This window comes from Azolla caroliniana, unplaced genomic scaffold, assembly GCF_043228905.1.
Source record: "Azolla caroliniana isolate FFs.n. ecotype wild unplaced genomic scaffold, voAzoCaro1.0.p SCAF_1, whole genome shotgun sequence".
NCBI classification, from domain to species: Eukaryota; Viridiplantae; Streptophyta; class Polypodiopsida; order Salviniales; family Salviniaceae; genus Azolla; species Azolla caroliniana.
In genome coordinates this window covers 9,143,793-9,166,312 of record NW_028230436.1, presented here as the reverse complement: position 1 = coordinate 9,166,312, position 22,520 = coordinate 9,143,793, and the positions used below count along the sequence as shown (strand labels likewise).

The 22,520-nt window shown below is 35.9% G+C and overlaps 2 protein-coding genes across 2 annotated transcripts; one reads left to right on the top strand and one right to left on the bottom strand.

Annotated features, from left to right (window-relative positions):
* Positions 1 to 1,761: 1,761 nt before the first annotated feature.
* Positions 1,762 to 10,297, top strand: LOC147868861 (Thioredoxin family protein). Its single transcript, XM_087324122.1, has 12 exons — positions 1,762 to 2,134; positions 3,200 to 3,267; positions 3,540 to 3,612; positions 4,417 to 4,435; positions 4,522 to 4,641; positions 4,786 to 4,855; positions 5,575 to 5,618; positions 5,746 to 5,787; positions 9,283 to 9,342; positions 9,434 to 9,501; positions 9,579 to 9,636; positions 10,009 to 10,297. Exons 1-12 carry the CDS (start codon positions 1,815 to 1,817, stop codon positions 10,114 to 10,116), a joined length of 1,050 nt encoding a protein of 349 aa, XP_087180248.1. The 5' UTR covers positions 1,762 to 1,814; the 3' UTR covers positions 10,117 to 10,297.
* Positions 10,298 to 12,497: 2,200 nt separating this feature from the next.
* LOC147868860 (NAC domain-containing protein 37-like) lies at positions 12,498 to 15,254 on the bottom strand. The gene is made up of 3 exons (XM_087324116.1): positions 14,789 to 15,254; positions 14,001 to 14,317; positions 12,498 to 13,337 (listed from the first exon to the last, which is right to left on the bottom strand). Exons 1-3 carry the CDS (start codon positions 15,219 to 15,221, stop codon positions 12,720 to 12,722), a joined length of 1,368 nt encoding a protein of 455 aa, XP_087180242.1. The 5' UTR covers positions 15,222 to 15,254; the 3' UTR covers positions 12,498 to 12,719.
* Between the last annotated feature and the right edge of the window lie 7,266 nt (positions 15,255 to 22,520).

The following is a 22,520-nucleotide window of genomic DNA, read 5'->3' as shown; positions in this document are numbered from 1 at the left end:
GTCGATCCATTTAGGTTTAATGCAAACCAATTTGAGTTTGATGCCACTTGGAAATATTTCCTATGCATGTTTAGCCATAAAGTTTATCCAAAACAAATCCATCAACATTGTTATGTGCCTTATTAGTTCTCAAAAGAAGGGTTATCACAATTCAACATATGCTTCCACCATATCCTCCATAAGTTGCTCCATGAGGACAACCTTAAAAGTACATTTCTATTAACACTTTGGGAGCCCTTGCAACCAATCATGGCATCCTTGGCTTTTCCAATACCACCTTTTAAACATTCGTGATTTGTGCCTTAGGGATGGATTGTGCATAGATGAGTCATACATTCAACATGATGCGTATCCATATTCCTGAACATATGTAGTGAGAGTGTTACAAAGTGCAACTCATTGACTAAAAAGTACAAGAAAACATCCACCTTCAAGTTTGATCAATTTAGAATCCACACGAAGGATGACTTGATGCCACACTAATGACGATGATAACATATATACCTGAATCATGCGATGAACATGAAATAGGAAATCAACAAATTGCTTCATGTAGAAGTAAACCAACCCACGAAAAAGACAACGTGGATGACTCAAACCTATGAACAAGAACAACAAAATCCAAGTTTGCGCGGTGTCGCCACGGGGGTCTCAGACTAGGGAGAAGAGGAGAAAGGTTAAGACAACGAATGGAAGATTAGCTCATAGCTCAAGAGGATAAGAGAACGAATATGATATTATGATAGAAGAAGAAGAAGAAGGAGTCAAGATACTCAACAAGAAGTTCTATTAAGAAAACATAAACGCTTTACAATGGTGGCCGCCATGGCCGCACCAAACGACTATATCAAAAACCCTAAAGGAAAACCCAAGAAGAAAACCCTAACCGAAACCCTAAAACCGAATAGGAAACCCTCGACCTAAGTGGTATGCCTCTCTCCCTCAAAATAGGCAACCCCTCATAAGTGACCCCTCCCTTCCTTTTATAGCCCAAGGAGGGAGGGACCTTACAATGTGGGATAGAGTTTCCCCTCTTATTTCTATACACCATTTCTTAGTATATATGTGCACATGGTGCACACCACCGATTTGCCTATTCCACCCCGGTTTCCGCCTATGGACGAAAATCTTCACGACAGCGGATTATCTAAAACTAAATGCAAGTGATCATAATCTACAACGCTTCAAAAATCGTGTTAATGGACAATATCCTAGATATCAAGTCCCATGGAACAAAACCTATAAATTATTGGACGACTTTAGCGAGAGTACAACGAGATAAGCATGGCTTTAGAATATCAAAAGAAATACTTTTGCAACGAAATGGGGGTGTATATATTTGTATACATAGTATGAACCATACGTACCAGACGTGCATTCGCATTTGAGAATGCGCCAATAATTCGAGTATGGTAAACACCCTCGAAGTATAGTAAATACCATATGTATGTACTTTTGTATCCATTATTTAAATGATAAGGTAAAAAGTGTAAATAAATAAAAAACATAAAAATGTTTTGTTAAGATACGCATTTGTTCCCATGCGTATGAAAAAGAATGTTTGGCTATACATTCGAGTATATTACGTACTATGTTTGTACATAGTAAGTAGTAGTAGCATAAGAGGAGGAGGGTAGGTTGTAATTAGTTTTTTTTAATTATGTTTTCAAACAGGGCTAGTTTTGTAATTTTGAATTATATCCCCTCACAAGCCAGTGTATGTGGCAACACCTCTCCTCCTCAATTCATTCAATTCATTCATTCATTCATTCACTCATCTATCAGTCACAGGAACAGAGGAGGCGCAGAGGAAAATGGCGATGGTGACCTTCCCATCGTACCTCAAATTCCTTCCACCTTCCTCGTCATCATCCTCTTCCTCACTTTTTGTGTGTAGAATAGGACAAAGAAGCAGCAGCGAATGCAGAAAACACTACAAGTGTTTTCCAGCTGCTAGGGCTGAGATTAAAGAGGAAGAGGGGAAGCCCTCATCGACGGTTGTGAAGGAATCATCCTCTAACTTCAAGGCCCCGGAACCCAAGAGGTTTTATGTGAGAGGTGATAAGTTCCTCGACATATTGGGATCCTCGTTGGCCTTACCCATGCGACTGGGCTCTGGAGCTCTTGCTCAAGGGTATGTATGCATGAATGTATCGACATATATAAGTGCGTCCACATGCACACCACATATGTTTCTGTGTGTGTACTACACAGGTATGTTAGGTATATATAAATGTGATACTCATGCACAAGGCTTTTTGTTTCAGCAATGGATTGTATATTACCAGTGGGAGGTATCACAATGAAGTGAAGAATCCACAAAGAAGATTCTTTTTCGTGTCAGATTAGAAACAATGAAAAAACTTAAGATTAATTATGACTGCTAATGGTATGAGAGAGACAACAGATTAGAAACATGTAAACGCAATAGGACATAGTTTTTTTTGCCAATGTCATGAGAGAGAAATCCCGAATAACAAGATGGATTGGATGCCAATTTCCTTTCTGCCAAGTCCATGTTGTTGGTTCATACAGACATACATGTAAATACATTCACATTTATACATTTATACATACACGCACATATATATACATGCTATACACATTCAATGTACATATATGTCTACTAGAGGCCAAAATTTGCATATGAAGTGAACACTGAATACAAATATAGGTGAATTCCTGTTATCCATCCTGTAACAAAAATAAAAGCTCTAAGTTTCCTAAAGATCTATGATTATGATCTCTAGGCATGTTGTAGACTTGGTTTTGGGGATGTTTTACAATCATGAAGTGCATAACTAATATTTATGGGTTTGAATGAGGAGGGATGATTCCCTAAGTTCATGATGTGAAATTCCTGATTAAGTAGATCAATGAATAAAATTAGATCTGCAAATGGAAATGTTAATAGCACAGCACTTGTGATTTTTTGGTAATTCGAGAACTCTTAGCATAGGAGCAGGCATCCATGTAACTCTCAAGTCTCCAGCTGTCTGTTTGTCTCTATGTTAATCTCTTCTTTTTTGTTCCTCAATGTCATTGTTGTGGCACACCTCCTCAGGGAACCTTATAGGAATTAGGATTGTGGATACTCTATATGGTAACTTGGAACATGCACTAATGTGCATAAATTTGTTACAACTGAGTTATGGCTAGCATAGATAATTATTTAATCACCTGCTTTGGTATTTTGCAGCTATACAGCATCTTGGGTTCCAGAGGATGAATTCCCAGCTGATAGTTATGCTTCTTTCACCTTTGCAGGTGTGTAACTCTCGTTTATTCACTGTGATAGGCCCACTTATTGGAATATCATGTCGAGGTTTAGAAGATGAAGTTGTAGACAGAATTATATGTAACATAAGACATGTCAGTTGAACACAGTGTTTAAAAGTCAAATGTCTTTTGCAAACCATGCTTATGCTATAGCTAATGGATGAAGAAATAATTAGTCTAAACCTGAAGTTGCATCTAGTATATTAGGAATGCTAAGTCTCTCCATTTGAATATTTTAATCTCTGATTTTTCTATTGCAGGTCGCAAATTGAAAGAGACATCAAGCCTTGGGCCTCGACCTCCAAAGCCTATTGAAATCTATGAGTTTGAAGGGTATGACAAATAGCATCTTAAATTGTGATATTTAAAAGCAATGTTATGTGTTCTCAATGTCTTGTTTAGATTCAATATATTCAATACTTTTACCATACTTGTCTACTTGGTAGGAATATTCAGGATATGTAATGGCCCTTTGTATCTAGCATCATCAGACATTCCAACTTTCCTCAGATTGCTGTGTAGATTTTGATGAGTGCTTAAACCATAATTCCTTATAGTGTCTTGGTTCCATGAGGCCTCTAGCCTTCTATTAGAGGCATGCCATGATTAAGCATTGCTCCTCAAACATGGCATGATTAATATGTATGCCAATGGAGGTTCCAATATGTCACAGCACGAGCAAGATTCACAACAATGATCTTGTTGGATGTTTGTATTCTAATCTATACCCCTTTACAAACCATTCTAGTTGTGAAGAAGGAGCATGTAATGAAATAGTGACTGATATTACATGAGACTTACATGAGAGAAAGAAAAAAGGAAAGATGTATCAGGTTAATCATTCCATGTCACTTAGAGAAGGGCAAAGGGGACTATGTGCCACAAAATGGAAAGTTACCATAGGTTGATGATTGGTTCAATCTATTATGCAAGAAGAAATAGATAAATAATAATGGAGATGTTAAATTTCCAGAGACCCTCACAGCTCTCCAAGACCAATTTCATTTTGCCAAAATAGGTTCTGGAGTTTCGCAGAATTTCAAGTTCCAAAGTCAAAAGATGAAGAGAAACATTGAGGTTTTGTTATAAAGAGAGAAGAGCCGAGAGAGATAGAGAGATAGAGTTCTTTTTTCACAGGTGTCCTTTTTGTCGTAAGGTAAGCACATTTATGATCAAGATTGTTGATTTACTATGAGATATGTAAAACTTATATTGTGTCACTGCTATTTTTCTCATGAACAGGTTCGGGAAATTATTTCTATTTTGGATCTCGATGTTCTTTACTATCCATGTCCTCAGGGTGGACCAAACTTTAGACCAAAAGCAATTGAACTTGGTGGGAAGAAACAATTTCCTTATATGGTATGCCTATTTGAAGGCCAATTGTATGTGGAGATTTTGTGTTGAAGATGTTGTGGATTCAATAAATATAGCATGCTTTCTGGTATTATATTTCATTCAACCTTGCAATCATCACGCTAATGATCTTTATTGTGCTTTATACAGGTTGATCCAAATACTGGCATTTCAATGTATGAATCAGATGATATCATCAAATATTTAGTAGAGAAATATGGTAACACATCCCTTGACATCTCATTTTGTTTTGTCCCTCACTAATTTGGGTCGACAGCTTAATAGACAGTAGAGTTATATATCAGTCATAAGGCATTTGTAGAGCTTGGGACAGCTGTAGTCAAATATGCTGATACTCCAGGTAGATTGAGGATGGCAATAACATCTATCTTCACTGTTTGAAATTACCTTTATCTGCGATATAGTCATATGCCACAATGACAGCGATGTGTTCATATGGTTTGTGATCTTGAAAGTTGCACGTGAACCACTTTATTGTGGTCATATTATCTTTGTTTAAAAGTCTGCAGTTATATAGGGTACGCCTACTGCTACCTGAGTTTAAAGTGTGGTCATATATCAAATATAGTGACTTTACAGCTGGAGACATGTAGTTCATATGAGTCTGTTTATTATCCATGGTGTTGTTAAATTCACTGGATGATTTGACCACAATGCCCTTTTCCCTTGCTTGCAATTAACTTTCTCTTGTAGGAACTCTCATGCCATGATGTTATCAATGCAGATGTATTTTGTAATATAGGTTTCTTCCCATACTTTTTACGGATCAATAACAGCCAATTAATCTTTGTACAATCGATCTGGATTACATATGCACTTAAAACGAGTTCTAAATCGCAATGTGACTATTGCTTATTTTCAAGCAGGAAATGTCTGTAGACACTCATACCTTTAATCATAACTGAGTTTTTTACCCAGGTGATGGAAAAGTGCCTTTGATGCTCTCACTTGGAATTGTGACAGTATGTACATAACTTTTTGTCATTTGCATGTCTCTGTGATTGAAGAGTTGTGTATTTTAACTTGTTAAGTGAGCTCTTTGTCCTTATCACTTGAAGCTCATCCATGTCTTCTATTTCCACATTGCAGACATTGACAGCAGGTCTAGCCATGGTTGCACGAATGGGAAGGGTAAGTTGGTTTTTTGTTATTTCTTCGTTAGTGATTTATTTGAGCATCAACCTTCCTAAATAAGCATCATTCAATCTGTCTGTCTCTCCTCCCCCCCAACCCACCCACCCAACACAGTTGTATTAATCCCGAGATCTCATAAATAGCACTGCCAAGGTTGCATGTGGTGTCCTCAAATGCTATTAGTTTTCGATATTTCTCAATGCTCTTTGATATGCAAAAGAAATTTCAATTATTATATTAGTTAAGCAACTGCAATAGGCTATAATACCAATATATGTATCCTACTTGCATATTGTAGGATGAAAGACAAGGAGGCTTGTTCACTCCAAAAACTTTGATCAATTGATTGCATATTTATCACATGAATCATATCAAATTGATCCATATTAATGGTAATACCACCAAGAATGTCATTCTAGGAGATATATGCTAGTGTAGAGAATGTTTGTGCTGAGTGGGCATGCTCTTTGGAAGTGGGTGTCGTGAGGGTGTAGTGTGGAAAATTATTGACGGGAGAGGTATGGATTATAGTTAGGTTGACAATTCATATGGTAGTCTATGGTGGATGGGTTGATTACCAATTTCTGTTAGTTCATAGGTTAAGTGGATGCTAGTACAAGGGGGCGAGGTTGGTGATGAGGGTGAAGGGTGTTGTTGGTGTTGGTAATGGTGTATGGTCGGCGAGTGTAATAGTAAGTGTGGTAGACACAAATTGCACAAATAAGTGCAATGTAGTAACACATTCAAAACCCTTCAAGGTTGATGTTTGCAATGCAATATTCCAATTTGGTATTTTTCGCATCAGCCTTTTCATGTTCAAACTTTCCATTGGCCTTTCCTCAATAACCACATATTGTTAAGCATCACCTGAAAGCTCTAAGAGGTCTTCCACACCCCAACTTTTGAACCATTTTTTACATGAACCACCCAACCAAGTGAGAGAATTTTGCCCTTATCTTTCTTCTGGAGCTTACATCTAACGTTTTGAGAGAAAGAAAGATATATTAACATCTTTTAAGAGGCCAAAATGGCCTATAACTTTTGTCTTTGAAAGATCTCTAGCATAGTTGATCCCGAATAGAGAGGTCTTCAAAGTGAGGGAAGCACCTGTGATGGTGGGAGATAATGGCCTTAATTTGTTGATGACAAGGGTGGTGAGATTGTGGTCCATGAAGCCGGGGCCTACGTGCACGACAAATTGCTATTACCCAATCTATTGTAACCCTTTTTGTTATTCTTGGTTGAGAGCCCATTTGCGTAGCCCTTGACTGACTTGTAGCATCACTCGGAGTAATGGGGCTAAAGAAAGTTGTCATTGCTCTTCGTGGATGAGCTTGTGTGGTTGTACTGTTGTCCTTCAACAACTTTTCCCTGTGTCTTTTGAGTTCTAGGAAGAAAAGTCCTAGGCACCATTGGGCCAAAGCCTTGTTTAAAGAGGCAATGGTATCTCCCTCTTATTTCATAAAAGTCACTAGAATGACAAACATAGTGTTCTTCGGATTCTACTCCTTGCTGACACAATTGGAGAATTCTTTCTTCTAGAGGTATTTGTGCATATCTTCCTACCTCATCGCTAACTGATGCAATGAAGTTTGCAGCTGCCCTATCACATTGTGCAATGCATAGGATAGATATATGTCCATATAATTTGGCCTGATGATGAATCCATCCTCTGGTGTGCGTAAAAAGTGTGTTGTAGTGGGCCATTTTTGAACCAAGTGATATTTTGGGTCTGATCCATGCTATCTTACTTTCCAAGTGAATAATATCAGTTTGGATCACTCTATTCTTTTCTAGTTTGGTTATGTTTAGATGGGGACAATCCAAGCTATATTGGAACGGAGGTATTGCATTTATGCTAAATCCATGTGACTCGAACGGTTGCTGCATTTCAGCATACCAACAATGAGTGTCTCCATGTTCAACCACTTGTCTTGATGACATACGTGCCAACCTTGAGTACCTTCCTTTAGGGAGCTCCCAAAGACGTTGGATACAGGTCACTGATCAGAATAATGCCTCAGTGATAATAGGGGCTGCTCCCATCTCTGCCTGAATTATATTATGGGGCACCAATGATTTGCTCCTTATCACGTGGACAATCATTGGCACTAAAGGTCACTCTAAAATTTCCAGTAATTCGGCTTGTTAAGACATGGTCCCCACGTTTCTACTCTATATAGAAGAGTTGGTGTCACAAGTGTATCAAATAGCCACAATTTAGTCGTGGCTCTTGGAATTGCATATGGTCTTTCGAGAGCACCAATGGCTGCATGCTCAAACGACCTTTTTGAACCTTAAGCGTGTACTCAAACAACCCTTTTTATGGCCATGATCTCAATGAGAAGTGATCCTATCACAAGTAGGAGGGTGTATGGGGTTTGTTTCTTTACTTGGAGAAACTTTGTACAAAAATGCTTTTGGAGATTTTCAAACTTTGTCCAAGTAGACTTAGAGATGTTACCAGTACCACACTATACTTCCACCCCATAGAGAAGCATTCGTGTCACTAAAGTCAAAAGGTATTTAATTTCTCAACCATTGCGTATGTTTTCAAATACATAATATGCTCATGTTGTTGCTTTTAAGCAGTGGGTAATACATTCATTCCATCTATGATTTGAGGAACGTTGAGGCCAAGGTATTCAAAGCTTTCGACGATTTCAAGTGGTTTATTATTCTACATTATGCATGTTAATCCTGATTTTGGCTCTTCAGAAACATAATCTTTGTTTTAGAGGTATAATTTGACACTTAACTTAATGTGCATGCGAAAGGCTTCAAATGCTTCATAATCTTTTGTGCATCTTCAAATGTATTTGCAAAAAGCACCACATCATGTGCATACAACAAAGCATGATGACTACATTTCTAATGACAACCTCTTCAACGTCTTCTTCCTTCACAAACTCAATGCATTGTTCTAATTCATCCCGCGGCAACCATTTGTTCCCGAGGTAACCATTTGTTCTAATTCATCACCGCATAGACCAAATAAAATTGGTGTCCTTGCTTTAACACCATGGAATTTCCTAATCGTATGAAAGATTGAGCACCATTAAACTTATTGCACCACATTTTTCCTTCTTGAATATGAAATATACTTTGGAAGTAAGGGAGGAGGTACGATTCAAATCTCTCTTTTGAAACCTGATTTACTGAAATCAAACACTTTTTTCATCAGCGACTAAGGGTGCTAAGGGTGAGTTCACACCTGTGCATGAATAAAAGGCACAATGGCCCTTTATTTCCAACAGCCTTCACTGAGTACAACTATGATTGAAATCAAATTAATTATAGAACACAAATATTTGTTCTTCTCTATCAAGAACATTCCTTTGTTTCTTTATGTAGTAAGATATATAAGTAGTGTATATGATTGTTTATGAACATTAGGGATGTACAGTTGTAGGTGACATCAAGATGCATGTTACATGTGTCAAAAACACATCTATTGCTCATTAATAACTTTCCATTTGTCTTTTGTGGCAGGGAAGTAGATATGTACCTTCGAAGGTTCCTGAAAAACCTGTAGAATTGTGGGCATATGAGGTGAGCTCTTGTAACTAAATAAAATTGCTATCGATAATTGATTGGATTTTGTTGAACCTGTGACATGGAGTAAATGATGCTTAATGGACAGGCATCACCTTTCTGTAAGATAGTAAGGGAAGTGCTGGTTGAGCTCGAGTTACCTCATATATATCACAGGTAAAGAAAATTTCTTTCCCTGTTTTTCATATACATTTTAATAAATCTTATTGAAGTGTCTTCATCTATGTAAATAGCACTCCTCGAGGAAGCAGCAAACGATATGAGTTATTCCAACGGGTTGGGCACTTTCAGGTCAGATACATAATTGATGTAACACTTAAGAGAGCAAATATTAATGTAGTTTCTTCTGTAGATCTTAAATACACATTTTATATAATCATGTTCACATGCTTATATATGATTTGCATATGAATGATATATGTTATATAAAATTCAGTTATATGCAAAGCACAAGATGATGCACATGCTACACTGCCTCTTGTTTTTATGTAAATATAATGATAAATCAATCTTGTAAGGAACTATACTCTTTTTTATCCTTCCATTCGTTCAGCCTTTATTAAACAAACTTTCTGAGCATGAGCCTCTTAAATGAAGAAGGTTGCAATTGGTGTTTTTATATTTTTATACACTTTTAAACCTGTGCTCTAATTTGTGTTGTAGGCACCATATTTGGAAGATCCGAACACTGGAGTGAAGATGTTTGAAAGTGCATACATTATAGAATATTTGCAAGCAACATATGCTTTACCAAGTGGTAAATCAGCATGATTATTCCTGAATTTCAAAATTTATTTATATGCCGAATACAATGTACAATCTGTACCACATATCAGGTTTATGCAGTTATCTAAGCCGTTCAAAGACTCCACTCTGCATTCATGATTTATTGTAAAAAAATTCTCATGTACACTAGTTATTGGATTGAATTGCTATCCATGTTTGGGTGTTATCCAATGGTGTCAATAAAATGAATACAGTTGTCAATTTAAAACTTTTGTACTGAATTCAGACTTCTGAAACTGAAATTATGTGGGTTGCTGGACATGAGGATGTACAATCTCTGCTAGATACACTCTGGCTAATTTAGTATGTTTTTCATATATATGAGAGAGCAGAAGATTTTCATACATAAGGAACTTGTTCCTTTTTGTTATTCTACATCATACACAACAGTAAATGTAACTGTTTGGAAAGCATATCATACATACATGGAAAGAGATCTTTCTGTATTGAAGGATAGAAACTAACACAATTTGGGGCTGTTGAAGGATAGAGTACGAGAAGAAAATGAGTTTGATGTTCTTGTTTCGACATCTTGAATTAAGCTTGACGTGATCCAGGTATGAGATAATATTGCACATGCTTAGGTTTTATTAAATTTGAGTTGTGAGACGTGAAAAGATCAGTTGTAAATAGCACTCCACGAGAAAGCAACAAATGAAATGAATTATTCGGAAAATCTGGGCAGTACCAGATACATAATCAACATAACATGTAGAGAGCATATGTGAATGAAATATGCTTTATACAAAACAAATGCATGCAGAGCACAGTGTGATGTGCATGCTACACTGCCTCTTGTTCTGTAAATATAGTGATAAATTAACCTTTTTAAGGAACTTTTTTTATCCTTCCATTCGTTTAGCCTTTTTATTAAACAAACTTTCTGAGCCTGAGCCAAAGACAGGCTTATATATTTTTATTGTTGTTAAAATTGTGCTCTAATTTTTGTTAAATGTAACATATTTGGAGGACCCAAACACTGAATAGGTTTCAATATGCATCGATACTAAAAACTTCCCCCATAAAACTGAATCTCTCTTTCCCAAGAAAGTTCAATATGACCTTAAGAACTCCTAAACCAGGTGCATTTAGAGATTCATATGCAACCTTTTGTGTATGCAACTGATGTACCTTAAGTTGGGTTAGTTCAAACATTGTTTTGAAAAAGGCAAGAGTACAATTGTTTGCATTGTTGTTAAGAGTAAAAGTCTCATTTGTTTGAAAACTTTTAAGGTTTTATCAAGGAATTCCAAGTGAACTTTAGAGACAATCGGAAATGGAGAAAGTGAAGGCATTCAAGATTAGTGACAAAGTGACAGTGAATGGTTTTGAGCTCAAGTCATGGTGGGGATGGAATTTTGTACACATACAAGTGGAGGGTAATAAGAGCTATAGATGCAATGGAAAGCTAAGGATACAATTTCTTGGCAAGAGGGGCAGACGTGGATAGGGAACCTATAGTATGAGAGCTACAATAAACCAAGCCAAAGTTTATGTGTTGGTACTCATCATCTAAAAGAGGGATGGTGTTACCTTGGCACTAGAAAAACTACTGACTTAAACTTTTATGGCAACAAACATGCGTTAGCTTCCTTCTGCAAATCATGGGAATGATGGAAGTTTTGAGGAATGAATTAGTGTGCATTTCTGAAGTCATGAGAGTTTTAGGAATGGAAGCTACTATGCATTATCTCATGTTTATTTTTTTGTCTCACTGAATATAATTGACTATGATTTTAAAACTTCAGAATGATTATACATGTTTTTTGCTCGATTGCTCAACTTCAGAATGATTAGACATGGCTGATTTTCCTAGCTTGCTTGTCCATTTATGAGGTCACATTTCCCCAAGGTTCTATCCCTGCATCAATCCCCTGCATCTTGTCATTTTTCTATAATCCTACAAGACGTTCTACAATGATATCCTTATGTAAAAAGGGAACACCACATCCATTCTCAAAATTCGAATGTCATGTGCCGATCCTGTTCCCTAATTTATGTCCTCTGAGTAATGCCCATTGTTCATGCATTGTTGCCTGATATGGTATGCAAGTTTATTTATGTTAAGGAAGGCACTATTAATTTTAAGGGGTCTTTATATCATTTCGCCTCAGATCATGGACGTCAAGCTTTTTCCAGATGAAAACAAGAAAGCAAGACCAATTTATTTAAGTGTTGAATAATTCTCCAGAAGAAAAAGAAGTAAGAAAATTGCACCAATTTCAGTGTTGATTAATTATGTCAAGGAATTTATTGACGTCCGCTATTGTTATCCATAATTAGTACATGGACATCAATAACAGTCTGATTGAGCTCATATGGATATTGATGTACAAATCACACATCTGATTGAGCTCACATCAATATTGATATGCAAATCATTCGCAGTACTTATATTAAAACTGTCAATTGTACACAAAGAATTCAGTCCCACATAGGTAGATCTGGTAGATCTTGAAGGACCATGCATGGATGCAATTGGATTTGATGCTTCGGTATCTTCTTTTTTGGCATATAGGGGTTCTGCAAGTCTGGAAAAGAACTCTGAATGATGTACTAATATTAGCTTATGACTGTGACTGGTATAATTATCTTGTGAAGTTCCAAAGGTCAACATCACAATTGGATGGATATTCTATAGGTGGTGGTTGCATTTTGCTAAAGTATAAGGTTTGTGGAAGGTCAATTGGAAAGCTGCAAAGCTCAGGATTGTATCTGCCCATGGTATCATACATGCTCCAACCATCTGGAAAGTGGCCATTGTAGATGAAGGTTGCAAGCTCATCTTCTGACATGAAGAAAGGCTTATTATTGCTATAACTGTTATTATCATCATCATCATCATCATCATCATCACATTCTTCGGGGTCGAGGTCCGAACATAATGATGGGGGTTGATTTACCATGTTTTTGTTGTGATTCTCCATTGGAATGGAGAGTGTGGATGCTATTTCTGAGCTTTGAAGCTGAGGCAGTTGTAAGAAAGTTGGTTGAAGAGGGGGAAGGTCTTCCATGACTTCTAATTTGCAAGGCAAGTGTGCAATAGGGGTGGTTGTCTCTATTTCATCACTGTCTTTCTTGTATCTTTTCCCTTGTGGATAGGTTAGGGTCTCCTCATCTGACATGTTTGAGTTGCTATGTGTTGTGGCCTCCTTGTCCTGAAGGCATCTCTTCTTGAATACGCGGCAAACAACCCATCCATCCTCCTGTTCGAGCACAAAATGCTTGCAATGATTAGTTCTAAATCTTGGCAAAAAGAAAAGGCTACATCTGGGTTGAAATCACAAAATTTGCTTATGAATATTGTCCTAATACAAGCCAGAAGGTCATGTTTATACATAGATACTCTTTGATGCAGTGGAGAAACAAAGTAAGGCACTTGAAGAAGAACCAATGGGTGTTGTTACCCTTATCCTGGGTTCATGACTAACTCTAGACATCATAATTCAACAGCACAGTAAGGATTCAGGAATGATATAATACTGGCATTTGGCTGGCAAAACTTAAAACAGTTAGAAGAAGAACCAATGGAAGTTGTTTACCCTTATATCCTCAGTTCATTACCTAACTAACTCTAGGACATAAGATTAACGTAGAAAAATGGGTAGAAATACAATGTCCACCCTTAAACATACTTTGCTCTTGTGATTCACAAACTCAACAGCATACATACAGTTCATTACCTAACTAACTCTAAGACATAAGATTAACATAGAAAATGGGTAGAAATACAATGTCCACCCTTAAACATACTTTGCTCTTGTGATTCTTGAATAAATGCAACAGCATAAAAACATACTCAGGATTCAGGAATGATATAATAATAATACTGGCATTTTTGGCTAAGCAAAAGCCAACGGCTGGCTTACGTTGCATTTCGGCTCATAGTCCTTGTCTTCGAGGCGATATTCATGCATGATCCAGTCTGTTTTGGTGCCATGGGGGGCTCTGCCTCGGTAGAATACGAGCGTTTTCCTCATGCCGATGCTGCGCCGGGAAGTCACGGAGTGGACAGCCTTGTCTCTCCCGGTCGCCTTCCAGAATCCGGCGGCAGTAGCACGGTTTGTACGAGTCCCTGTCGGATACTTCTTGTCCTTGTGGCTAAAGAAGTACCACTCTGTCGCCGGCATTGCCGCTGCCCCTGCAGTACTTGTCTGGTGTGAAGCACTACTCACTTTGCATTTCTCTACATGTAGCATGATCAATGCCATTTTAAATTATTATTTTTTAAAAAGGCTTGTTTTTGTACTATGTACTTAAATAGATGTTCTTTTGAAATCATTGTCTTCATTTTTTTGATGCTTTGAAGGAAAAAACAAACAAACAATTGTATATAACATTCTCATCTCTAAAATTTTATAACTAATGGAATGAGTTTTTTTTTGGAAAAAAAACACCACCACATACAAAACAAAATTGGTTTCTTCATTATTATTGACTAAGAGTTTGTCTTGTATATCTAAGGAAGATCTAGACATCAGCTTGAAAATTAGTAATAATAATTTGTAGATAAAATCAAAATTATGGTAAGATTCTGATTTGTTTTGTTTAAAACCTTACCAAGTATTTAGATCTCAAGGCCCAAAACAGAACCCCAAAAAATAGATTTATCTAGAAGAATTGCATATTATTATTATCATTATTATTAAAAATTTACCATATAGATCCCAAGGCTCAAGCTTATTGAGGTCAACTTCAGGAATTACACGGTGGAGGTCAAAGTTCGTGATGTCGGATGGTGCTGTCATTGGATCGACAACCATGACCTTGTTGGTAAGGTAGAAGCTTATCAGTTCTTCGTCTGTCGGGTGGAATCGGAATCCCGGGGGAACATTCATATTAACAACATTATTGAAACCATGATTATTATCATTATCATGGTTAATATTATTGTTAATGTTATGATTTGTATCATCTTTGTTGTTTCTAGTGTTATTGTTGCTGTTATTATGGTGGGCAATCATATGACCATGTGAAATCTTATGATTCTTCCTCTTCTTCTTCTTCTTTAATGAGTTCACATTTAATGCTATGCATTGTGAATGACTCATTTCTTCAGCATCAATTTTAAAGGCCTGCAAAGGCAGCATATATAATTTGATGAAAGTAATGAGCGTGTGTGTATGTATGTATGTATGTATGTATGTATAAGAATGATAGGAGGGGGGGGTGGGGGGGTGATTGATTGATGATTGATGAAGTAGTTAACTAATGATATAAGTTATATATATATATATATATGTATATAGAAACATTGAAGTGATGGATGATTTGTTTGTATGTATGTGTGGTGGAAGGAGGTGATGATGAAGGAAATTTAAGAAGAAGAGAGGGCAATAATGTCTATGTACATGTGTATATATATATATTATAGAGAGAGAGAGAGAGAAAGAAAGAAATATTAACGTCTTTTAAGAGGCCAAAATGGCCTATAAGACCAAATAAGAGAGAAAGAGACGTGGACATATACATGACTAGAGTGAAAATGATGGGTGGGCATTGATGGTACTCATTCATATAAATACATACATGCACGCATGTATGCATCTATGTATGTATGGGTGTGGTGTTAAGGTTCAAGACAAATGTTCAGGATCGAATCCTCTCTAGGCATTGTTGGGTGAATTTCTATTATGTCTTCGGAGTTAGGAATGAGAGAGACAAAGAGAAATATATATTTTTAAACTTGCACGGGAGACCTAGCCCATGGCGAGGATCAAACTTGTGTTCTCTTCAAATTTATGACACCGAAGAGAGAGAGAGAGAGAGAGAGAGAGAGAGAGTTAAAAAACCCTAGGAGAATGTAGCCCCACTTGTTGGTAAGATTTGCCTCGTATGGACACTAGAACATCATGGGTTACATCCATATTGGTCGATAAGGTTTGTTCGTCAGAGATGAGAAGGTCATGGATTCAATCTCCTACATTCCACAATGGCATCTAGTAAAGTAGTGCATCTTACAACCTTTATTCAAATAGGGATATTAACTCCCCCTCCCTCTTTGTGTAATTAATAGATAATAGAGACCATGTAATGATTAAAACATGTCCTCTATCAATGAGAGAATCCAAGAATGTCTCGAGATCCTAAATGAAGATTGATCAATAATTTTTCGTACTTACATTGATGTTCTTTTTAAGGGTCCAAGTTTATTTTCCCATGGAATTTAGTGTGAGAAAAAACATTGTGGGAGTTTCTCCAAGGGTGACTATGTTGTGTTAAGGTGGTGGTGAGAGATGACGAGTTTTTGAGAATGATTTGTGAGTTGATGCCAACACTGAGAGAACTTGAATGAGTAGATAGATGAATATCGAGAGTTTGCATATGACAAGCAATGTATAGATGGAGGGAAGGATTACCCCTTTCCCAAGTGATTGGTGTCACAACGAAGCAATAGGGAGGCAAAGCAAATTGTCCTTGCGATTGGGAATATGCACAAAAGGATGTGTGGGGTTATCGTATGAACAAAATGATGTGAAGGTGTAATGGGTGAAATGATATGCTCCCTCCTTCCCGGAGAGGGAAAGAAATAGATAGATTTATGAATTGGGGTCCTAGCATGTCAAAATACTAATGGGACCAAAGCATAACATTTTCATGTAGTTTAGTGTATTGGAATTGATATGTGGTAAATAACATCATTGGCCTCTTTGGTATTGAGTATCCTCTTCTTGTGTCTCTCAATGTTTCTCTAGTCATAATGAAGTTAGTGTAATGGATCACGAGTAGTAAAATTGACTTATTCATTTGTTTGATAACAAGCTTGTAGATTAATTAGGATTTTCATTTAAGCTGAACTCAAATATTAATATCAAGGATATAATTCTCAAATTCGTGAGAACTTCAAAGCATTCATTAAATTGGTAAAAGGATTCAAATGCCAAGCAAGCAACGTCAACATTGAATCAAGATCTAAACCATTGTTGGAATTAGAACGACAAAGTTTTTTTCACATTGGAATCTTGGGTATGGAAGCTTTGAAGACAAGTTTGGAAAATTGAATGTTGTAATGAACGACAAAGCCAAGGGTAATCCATGTATCTACTCATGCTTATTAATGTATATTGTAAGGTTATTGTAACTTTTGACCATCAAATAAATAATTAAACGCTTTTGGTCAAAGGATCATGGGTGATATTAGTTCTCAAATTACCACATGTCTAGCAAGAAAAGAAGTTGCTAGCATAGCAATCCGTGAATATGTCAAGTAAGAAATCCATGTAGCTACTCATGATTATGAATGTATATTGTAAGGTTCTTGTAACTTTTGACCATCGGATAAATCATTTCAAAAGCTTTTGGTCAAAGGATTAGGGGTGTTATTAATTCTTAAATAAATATCTAGCAAGACAAGAGGTTATGAGCACATCAAGCTATGAATATTTCAAGCATGAAATACTAAAAAAGAATTTCAATACTTCCTAATAACATAATTTCAACAATCCTTGAAAGAGCTCATTCGCTAGCTTCGTGTTCGAAATCCTCCCTACAAATCTACATATTGGCTCAATTGCTTCTAGGATGGGGCCCAATGGGTATATAAGTTTTTTAAATAGCCACGCTCGGAAACGTCTAGTTGTCATTTACCTTAAAAGAATGCGGTAGACCACTTTTATCTCCTTTCTCCATTTAATAATGCAAGGAAAGCACTTTTGTTGTTCCTCTAGGTTTTTGTGTCCTAACCTACATGACTTCTATTATCATTGTAGTTTCCATCTTGCATTCTCACGCACAATCCAATCAACTTCACTCCATTTGTTTTTATATCTTTGCTCGCTACAAATGGGCCATTTTCTACGCATGTTGCCCTCATCCTCATCCTCTCATGTTTCTAAGAATGTTCTCTTTATTAGTTTAATCCTCTCATTTGATCTCTTGTTCATTTCGACTAGAAATCAGTGCAAGCAAGGAAAAACTCACCTTGCTCCTATTAGTGCACCCCTTACATATAGTTTTGAATTTCAAACCATACTTCATGGATTTGATTGTGTATTGGTTCCATGTTATTCCTTGGTACATATATGGATAGAAAAAGTAAGGTCTTCCCTCCTTTATCAATTACTTTTGTTTGTATATGTTTACTTAGTTTTATCTTTCTTATAGAAAAGCTACGTTTTATGTATGTCGAGGGGCTTTGCCCATAGTACTTGTTGATCATCTCTTCCATCTCCCAAAGTTTTGCTTTACAAATATCTGTGTCTCCTAAACCATTGCCTATTCCAAAATTTCACTTTTTCACAGTAAATAAAATGAGAGGTTCGCATGAAGAGTAACATTGCATTGTGCAGACGATATTCATAATCTTTTTCATATTAGATATATATGTAATAAAATTCATCGATCCCAAAACTTACCCTTTTCACTGTAAATAACATGAATGGTTTTCGTAAAGGCTAATGCAGTTTGTAGATAGAGTATCGTTCCACAATCCAAAACTTCACTTTATCTCTCTTTTAGACACATGTGCACACACACACTCACACTCAAAACAAACTCACATGCTTCATTTTATTTACCACATTAGGAAACATATTCCTATGTTTGGGTAAATCCACACAATAAATTAACAATTAAGTGTTTGCACTACCCTCTATAACAGTAAAAAACACCATGTACAACCCACATTAGAGTTGGCCTCGATGGAGGACTAAACTCTTCATTGATTTTGATGTTCCCTTATCACCATATGGTGCCAAGATTGCAAGCTCATATTGGACATTTATGTGAATAGGCTAGCCAAATTTTGTGAGCGTGTGCACAGTAGATACATTATACATGAACTCATTTGCACACACACCCATACTTAGAAATGTATTTAATATATGTTACGTGTACGTGCACATATTTATCGTGGTATTTATGCCATGTTTGGAAGCACAAAAATACCAACCTAGATGCATATGCACAAGTTTTAAATATAATATATATAGGTTGAAATTATTGTCTCCGTTATCCAAAGTTTTAGAGTAAATCTCTCCACTTCTTGAAATGAAGGACAGGGCTTCCTATCAATTTTAAAGTAAGGAATAAAGACACCTAGTTTTGTACACCCATGTGCGACCTGTAGAGAGAGTCTCTGAACATCCATGACATCCTTGGTCTCTCTTTGATTTCTCCTTTGTAAGGATATTCTCTTACACACTAGACATGTCCCACATGTGCAATTTTACATCTATAGATGTTTGAATGCCTTTGAAAATTTCATTAAGTTGCATCGTCTCCATCACCCATATCTTTTTAAAAATATCACAAAAGATATAATTGCTCCACTTTGTAAGGAGATCGCTTGTAAGATGATGTCAAAAGTGAATTTATCATCATGGAAGGTGGAGATCAAAATTGATTCTTTTAACCAAATCAAGACGAAGTGTTTTCCATACAATTTGAACTTTGAAATGGATTTTATTTGTGCATGCTTAAGAAAAGGGTTTAGAAATATTTGGGTTTATATTTCAATATTCGATGAAATTGATGATATTATCGTATAAATTCCTTCATATACAAATGTAAAGAGTATGTTGGGATATGCATTATTTATTGTTTGAGAATCATGTACGATGATCATCCTAGAACAATTATACATTTATTACTCTTCTTTAGGTTTGTTATTTTTCACTTTTATATAGAACCATATAACTAACCATTGATGATTGCACAATACATCAAAACAAATGTGAAGATCAACACCAACTTTCACAATAGTATTTAGGGTTAATGCAAACCTGTTAAGCATGCAAGTTATATGAAGATCACCATGAAATAATCCACATTGTGGTTAATCTTGTTCAAGTTCATGTATATGAACTTATTACTAAGACATGTGAGTTTTCTAATGGAGAAGTAAATTTGGTTAAACATGGATAAATAATCCAAATTGTGTTGAGCCAAATGAGATAACTATCATGGACAAATATGCATGAATAGAGAGTAAATTGATTGGCTGACAAGCCTAGGGCATTTTATAATTCATGTGTTATGAATAAGATTTGACACATCATATGATGATAATATGAAATTGAACTACCTATGAATTTTTTATCAAGATTTTATCTACATTAATTGAACTTAACCCACACTATAGAATCAACTTGACTATGTGTGCCAATCTATTGGGCTCACATTTCTAAGCGTAAGACTCGTGATCCTTGAAAGTTTCTTTTTGGTTTGGGCTATAAATGTTTCAGGGCCATATAATTTTTGGTGTATGGAGTAGTGAACTGATTTCCATATATTTTTACAATGAGTTGTGAGTCGTGACTCATTGTTGTCTATATTTGTTCATACTTTGAATCAGAATATATCCTAGACCTACAATGGCATTGTGTCTTTTAAGAAACAAAGTTAACCATATAATTGGTTTCATCATGAAATACAATTGATCACATCACAACACCATATTCAATGCTCCTTTAAATCATTTCATTTTAAACTTTAAAAGTACTGTCAGCAACATCTTCAAGTTATTCTTATCGATTTTCATCATCTTGAAATCATTAAATTTGGAATATGGCTACAAAATATAACGAGTTCTGTTATTTAGCTACATATGATTCTTTGATCATTATAGTGACACCAAATTCGTATCTACATCTAAGATCCTTTTCATATGAAACGTATTGAGCCCACAAACGGCAATCATTGTAATCGTAAGTAACAAAAATGTACATGTTGCCACAACATTAGTAACTATTTATGGCATTATTGAGAGGGCATTTATAGTCTTTCAAGTACAAGATGAAACCTAAAAAGCATATTCATGCTGAAGTTATGGTTTTGAGTTTTGTTACGGTTTTGGTGACTTCTCAAAGCTACCCCTCTCCTTCTGTCCCTTTTATCTTATGTCATATGAACCTTTTGGAAATTGCATGACTAGGGTTTTATTAATATGTTCAGGGTTTTGTAATTTTGAGCGTGTATATATGCATTACGTATTATAGTTTATTTAGCGTTTTCAAATATTGAACCCTAAAAACATAGTCTACGTTTCAAATGGTTCATGTTGATAGATATTATCACATCTACCATTGAGATTGCAACATTGCACATGAGGGAATGATTAGTCAATTTCAATATGGATGGATTGTCTAGGCGCCACCATGATCTTGATGAGATCTATTCTAATGTAGGTTGTGCAAAGTGTTCCTAACATATCATAGGTTGTCTTAAGACTAGATCGTTAGTGTCTTGGGTTATAAACATGTTACCTAATATTAATAATAGGCCAATTGTTGAAAGGGAGGTTTAAGAAGAGGTGATGTTTCCCCATATTTTGAAAGATCACAAATTCAAATAAATGAGTATTGTATGCATGGATTTTATATCATTGGACCCAAAGTTAAGGAAATGCTAATGATCACATAAATGGATCAAACACCAATAATAAACTTGTCTTGAAAGAAAAAAACATGACTAACGATTGGTATGACATGACACCCATAGTACTATTAATGTGAGCTTGAAAAAATCATCATAAAATAAAAATTAACTTGGTGATATTAATTCTAGAGATTTGAGAAAATGATCTAGGTAATTATTACTTAATGACAATGCAAATGACACTTAAAGGCAAGAAAACATGCATGCAAGTAACCAAAATTTTACAAGAAAATCATGTAACCATGATGATTTTAAATCAAACAAACAGAAAGGGGCATTACAAGTGCATACCCCTTTTCAAGATATCTATGCTTTAAAAGTTAGATTAAGTTTCAAACTCTAAATGGGGGTATCTATAGTCCATCATGCATGTTCATCTTTACTTTGGTGCTTCATCTACATGAGGATGGAGAGATGTGCTCTTGAACCATGGTAACCAATCCATAGCTTGTGGGCATTTGGTTGGGAGAAGTGTATTTCTCTGTAGTCTATCGCATTACCTTGATAATTATGACGAGTTGACGGGGTTTTGATCCCAATGTATACGTCAAAACAAATACAAAATTTACAAGTATGTTTTAAGTGTGCTTCTAACTAGTAATGAATCATGATCTTCCTTGAGTTGTGACTTGTATGAATTTCAAGGGATGGAGGCATTCTTGTGATATTGTAGGAATTGAGATGAAAAGTTAGAATTTAATGACAATCACTTTTATGTGTTTAGGGAATATAATAACACGGGTAGCTTGTTAAAATGTTTTCATTATCTAGAATGGAGTCATATAGGAAAAGTAAATGTATGCCATTCAAGGGGAATTTACACCAAGTATAGAGAGTCCATTGATCGTGTTTATGTCTCTAATCTATAACTTTTATTTGATTGAGCTTGAAAACAGAAGCTCACCTCATTTAGCAAAGAAAATACTAGAAAGACAACAATTTGAGGGATAACAATTAGGGGAAAACATGAAAATACCCCTATGCATGTCTTTATTTTCTCTAATGTCCATATA